The sequence below is a fragment of the Triticum dicoccoides genome, chromosome 1B (genome assembly GCF_002162155.2).
Source record: "Triticum dicoccoides isolate Atlit2015 ecotype Zavitan chromosome 1B, WEW_v2.0, whole genome shotgun sequence".
Classification (NCBI taxonomy): domain Eukaryota; kingdom Viridiplantae; phylum Streptophyta; class Magnoliopsida; order Poales; family Poaceae; genus Triticum; species Triticum dicoccoides.
Window position 1 is genome coordinate 558,516,553 of NC_041381.1, and position 5,812 is coordinate 558,522,364.

The 5,812-nt window shown below is 48.5% G+C and overlaps 1 protein-coding gene across 3 annotated transcripts; it reads left to right on the forward strand.

Annotated features, from left to right (window-relative positions):
• Positions 1-1,449: 1,449 nt before the first annotated feature.
• On the forward strand, positions 1,450-5,606 carry LOC119348718 (BTB/POZ and MATH domain-containing protein 1-like). Of its 3 annotated transcripts, none has more exons than XM_037616692.1 (2): positions 1,450-1,528; positions 4,169-5,606. In XM_037616692.1, the coding sequence occupies exon 2, from the start codon at positions 4,317-4,319 to the stop codon at positions 5,385-5,387; it is 1,071 nt and encodes a 356-aa protein (XP_037472589.1). In that variant the 5' UTR covers positions 1,450-1,528; positions 4,169-4,316; the 3' UTR covers positions 5,388-5,606. The 3 variants fall into 3 exon arrangements, with proteins under 3 accessions (XP_037472589.1, XP_037472590.1, XP_037472588.1); XM_037616693.1 differs by having other exon boundaries at positions 1,475-1,523; XM_037616691.1 differs by lacking the exon at positions 1,450-1,528 and adding an exon at positions 1,578-3,616.
• Positions 5,607-5,812: the final 206 nt, after the last annotated feature.

A 5,812-nucleotide genomic window follows, 5' to 3' on the forward strand; every position in this document is an offset into this window, starting at 1 on the left:
GTGGTATGGGGGTCTCAACGTCCACCACACACACGCATCTGACAATGTGAGCCCACTAGAAAACCCTCCCTTTGCTTGGTCTCAAATATCCACTCTGCTCTTCGCGCCGCATTCATGCAGGTTAGAGCGGACATGACCAGACACTGTCCACCGCGTACCACATTGTTGTCGGCTGATCGGCGCCACGACTAAGAAACCAACTCCGGAAGCTGGCCGCATTGAAGTAGTGCCGTTCCGCCTATCCCGGCTATTTAAGTCAGCCGACCGCTAAGGAGAAACCCTACACCCTACCTGGCTGCCTCACGTCTCTTCTCCTATCCTCCGCACACCGCCCAGACCATGGTGCCTCCTCCCACTATCTCCAGGTCCATCGACGCCCACTGCTTCCTCCTCCATGAAGTTAGATCCCATCTTGTCTGACAACGAGAAGCAGCAGCAACACCCTTCTCATAGAGGTTGCGCAGACGGGCGAGGAGTTCGCATGACAGCTAGAGCTGTTGCTCAAGCGGTCCCTCTATGGCTGCAGTAGGGCGTCGCCCCCTTGCAACCGTGACATCCAAAATGGACGTCATGTTAAGGAGGAGCCGTCGTCCTCGCCACACAACCGTGACGTTCAAATTGGACGCGACGTCAAGAAGGAGCCACCGTCTCCGCCGCGACAAGGAGGTTGTCCAGTCATTATCGCCCCGTCGGCAGTCTAGGAGCCAATGACGCTTGATCGCCGTGAGGGAGGAGTCGCCCTCCCCAATGACCGCCAACACTCGCGGCTGGCTCGCCTACCTCGTCGGTGGCGGCAGCGGTTCATCCTCCACAATGACGGCGACCTCCGAGGCAACACATGCGCAACACTGACTGTCGTTCGCACGGTCAGACATCGCGTTGCCCTGGGTCCCAAGTGGACCCCGCACTCGCGAAGGCCTAGGCCAATGGCCAGTCTAATACCAGCACGGGAGACCTTTGCTTGCCACCGCCGCTGGATCAACGACTAGCTCCTCAAAGTGGGGCTCGCCTAGTCCGAGCGATTGGCTTGGCTCAAAGGCAATGTCAGGCGGCACATGCCGGACTCCGTGTCCGCCCATCGCCGCAAGGTGGAGGTGGTCGAGCATCTGTGCCTGGCGGAGTCAGTCGAGACACTACGTCGTGAGCACGCAACAGCGACCGATCAGGGCTGCTGCGACGCCTGTCGGCCTTCCGTCACCGGAAGAGCACGATGACGATGACGGAGGTGTCGGCATACCTACGAGGTCACCCTCCGATAACTTGTGTAGTTTTTTTAGTTTAAATTCCATTGCTCTTTGAAACTTCGTTAATTTTCGTCTCTTGTGTAGTTATATTATTACCCGAATTTAACAAATATCGTCCGGTTTAGCATCAATTTCGTTTCTTTTTTGAAAGATCCGTTTACAATGAAGTGGACATTTAGTGGACTCCGGTTGCGTTTCGGTGATTCTTGTAGAGTTGCCCTTAACTTCGTTCCTTTCGCCGGCCGCACTCCTGCTGCTGCTCCCCGCCGCCGTCACTTGGTCAGGTCTCCCCTTTTCCCTCTCCCTCTCCAGGACCTTCTTCCAGAACCCTCTCCATCTCCCACCCCTCTCCCCTTCCCGTGGGCAGGACGGCGAGTGGCCGCCGCCGTGCGCGCGCGGAGCGGGGCGGGGCGGGGCTGGCTTGCTTCCGGGTCCCTGCCATTCGGTCTCGCAGTCGGATTTGGAATTCCAGTAGATTCGATTTTGGCGGTGGCGCTTTTCGTGCCGCTGGTTGGATGTTGGGACGAACCAACCTGGATTGGGGCCTGGGGAATCTGAGCTGCCGATTGCCTCTGTCCTTTCGAATCTTTTTCAGCAACCTGATGGACAGTGTGGTGTTAGGCTATGCTTGCGATTGCTTTGATTCTGAGTAAGTAGGTTTTCTCAGCTGTTTCTGTGTGGCAGCTCTGAATGGGAGCTCCTCAGCTTGATTCAAGCTCGCCCGCATGCCGCACACGAGCTTGTGCATTGTCCTGTTCTCGTTGCAGTAAATTCTTCCAAAGTAGATAGCTGGAACAATATTTCTGATGAAAATGTACAATCCAACTCGTCAACCAGCATTTTGTTGTCTGTTTTGGTATTATTACTGTAACCGTGAGTCTAACAGAGTTAGGTTCATAGTTTAGGACAGGATACGGAACAGGGGTAGCTTCACATTTCGGATAATTGTGCAGAAATATTGTTAGCTTGTACAAGGAGATAAGATTGACAACAAACTAGCCATATGATGTGATGCTACTATTTTCACAAGGATTTTCTCCCCTTTTCTATTTGAAATGTTGCATTATCATATCTCATCGTAGAAATATGCCACAACTAGACAAACTAAGCATCAAGCCTATACACAATATTTCAGTTAGCATGTAGATTATTTAATTTACCATGTTGTACACAAATGGAAACCATATAGGTAAGAACCTAATATTCCAACTACAACTAGCCTTATACATATTGATTGTCATACTCTTGCTGTGGACCTACTCAAAATTGATGTTTGTGGAAGATGGAACAACTGGCTGTGAACTAACAAATTTAGAAAGCATTTCCTCACTTTTATGTATGCAGCTCAATCAGTAGGATAACCATGGTGATTTGTGATTGCCTATGGCTGGGTATGATCTGATACAAAGTTGACATAGCTTTGGTCCCTTAATAACATTCATAGTTTGGTTAATGTGTCTAATGACGATTGGATGGAATGAGGATGAGTGTGTGCAACGTGATTTGTTGTGATTGTATAGGAAGGCCCCCCACCATTGGAAGTTGCCGATCAATGTGGATTTTTTTAGCTCCTCTCCGTTTTTCTTGTTTAATACAGTGAAATTTACCACCTCTAGCATTAATGTGAGTCCTCCATTCACATCTCTGTTCTTTACCAAACCTGGTCAAATACAAAGAACCAGATCCTTGCTTGAAGTGGTCTGCTTTCTTGCCTGTTGTCCCCTGGAGAATTTTCCTTGTTTTATTCCCAGAAATCTATTATAGGAAGTAAGCCACCAGCTGGAAGCCTGCATCTCATGCTAAACCAAAAGATGATATTGGTTCGAAGTTTACGAGTCATGGTGTTGGATCGAGTCTCCTTAGCCCGGATTATTTGGCGACTAGTTATGACTAATCGCCCAAGTCGCCGCAACTAGTCAGGGGGATTTACAGAGAGGGTGAAAGGATGTTGAGGGTAAAGTTGCTGTTGTGGAGGACCTTGAATGTGATGTCAAGGTAGCGGTAGGTTCCTAGGCAAGGTCCTGGTGGCTGAAGCTGGGGTACGGTAGATTGCGGTTGATAAGGGAAGACATATTTGGCCCATGAAGGCCCATTTGAAAACCCTAGCTTTCTTGATGTATCTAACCGTCCATACTTATCCGAGCCATCTGTACCATCCATCAGGAATAGAAGAGTGGTAACTGCCCAGCAGTGCGTGGCCAGCACCATACATAGCCGCCGCCAGTGCAGATCCCTTCTCTCTTCTCATACCTTCTTCCCTCTTACAACAACTAGCGGCGGGGTAGATCGATAGCCGGCGGTGGCACTGTGGTCGATTCCTCATGGAAGACCTCGACAACTGCCCAAACCAGCACGCAAGCGTCTAGTGGGGGGTGAGTTGCACAACTTGCTCTGCTAGTTGAGTCACTTTTGCAAGGCTTCGTCGCTGGTCCGGCAAGGCGATTAGCCCATGTCTATCAGTGATTAGTCGGCAACTCAAAAACCTTGCATTGATTTCATACCACACTGTTGTTCTCATGTCTAGATTTATTAGAGGCCCACAAATACGAGGGCCATTTGAGGCGGTCCTAGTCTTTGGCGTGTTACAAGTTTTAGTCACGCCTTGTTTTTTTGTTCAGTATTGATATATTGTTTCTTTCATTCAGTACTTTCTTTGTCTAATATTTTTTGTAATTTTATAGAACCTTATGTTTCCTTTTAGATATAAGTTAGTAACTTGCTTGTAGGTGTAAGCATGGAAATGATCATGCTTTATCCTTGGTATCAATCTTCCTTCTTTAGTGCTTGGCAATTTAGGTCTCAGAATGCTAGTTGTATGTTCTAAAATACCAAGCTGGTCCTGGAAGTTGCACACAACCTCATTTGTTTTCTATATTGGTTATCATGTTTTTCCTACTCTCCTTATTGTGTCATCTTGTTCACAGTATTTTCTCCAGTCGCCTGCTGCTTCTTCCTCCAGTACAAGTAGTAGCTGTAGCAGCAGTCATTTCTTCACAGGAAAAAAGCCCAGCAAGCGGTGATTAGTCTGGACAGTATAGCTTCCAACTCCCCACATCTCAGAGCAGGTTTGCCATGTCTTCCCCCATCGCTTGTGTCGGTGAGCCATTGGGATCCGCCTCTGCCATCGTCGCCACCTCGGCGAGAGGATATCATACCCTCAAGATCGACGGTTACCGGTGCACCAAGGCGACCCCCGCGGGTGAGTTCCTCCAATCCAGTCAGTTCTTCGTCGGCGGCCATTGCTGGCGCATCTACTATTACCCCAATGGCAAGGACTCCGAAACAGTGGATTATATTTCCTTTTACCTCAAACTCGATGAAATTGTAACCGAGGATGTGAAGACAATGTTCACTATTAATTTCGCCAAGGTGCTTGGGAAGCGACTGTCATGGCCGTCGGCATCCACAACTGGATATGTTTTTGGTGGTAAGCAAATGTGGGGATATCCAAACTTCATCAAGAGGGAGAATTTGGAGAAGTCGGAGCATCTCAAGGATGATTCTTTCACAATCAGGTGTGACGTTGTCGTCGTCCATGACATCTGCACCAAACAGACCAGCACTCCAAAATTTGTCTTTGTGCCCCCACCGGAGCTGAATCAGCACCTCGGTGATCTCCTCAAGACCGAGAAGGGCGCTGACGTTGTGTTTGAGGTAGGCGGTGAGATGATTCCTGCACACCGGTGTGTGCTCGCGTCGCGATCTCCAGTCTTCAGCGCGGAGCTCTTTGGTGTGATGAAGGAGGGCGACACAGCCGGTGTCATACACATAGATGACTTGGAGGCACAGGTGTTCAAGGAGTTGCTCTACTTTGCCTACACTGACTCATTGCGAGAGGCAAAAGAAGAAGAGGAAGATATCATGTGCCAGCATCTGCTCATTGCGGCGGACAGGTATAACATGGAGAGGCTAAAGCTGATTTGCGAGGAAAAATTATGCAAGTACATTGATGCAGGCTCTGTTCCGACCATTCTAGCACTTGCTGAGCAGTACCACTGCAATGGGTTGAAGAAGGCATGCTTTGATTTTCTCAGCTGCCCGGCACATCGGAGGGCAGTCGTGGCCACTGACGGCTTCAAGAATTTGTGCAAGAGCTTCCATTCTCTTGTGATGGAGCTGATTGCCATGCCCTCGCCACCTTAGCCGAGTGTTGCCCCGTATTTTAGCAATGGTAGTTCATGGTTTCTAGATGGTTGATATCAACTAGATCTCTTGTTTACCAATGTGTACTGGTATGTGGACTTTGTGACTTATGTTATCAGGCAGTTATCTTGTCATGTGACTGTATTAAGTAATCAGGAATGACTTTGTTATCAGGTTTGCTTTATGGATTCAAACCCCCAAGACATGATTGTTCTGTCAGCATTTTGTTTTTTTACAATGCTTTGGACGAGTAACGCATATCACTTATGCTTTTCTTTCGTTGTCCTGAGATGTGAAAAAAGTGTTAACCCTGATTTGATGTTTGCTGACAGCATCTCTACTTCTCTGCCTGTTACTCCAAGAATACTCTGTCATTTCTCGCGGAAAAAGAACAGATATCGTTTGCTAGTACATAGCTTGATGTT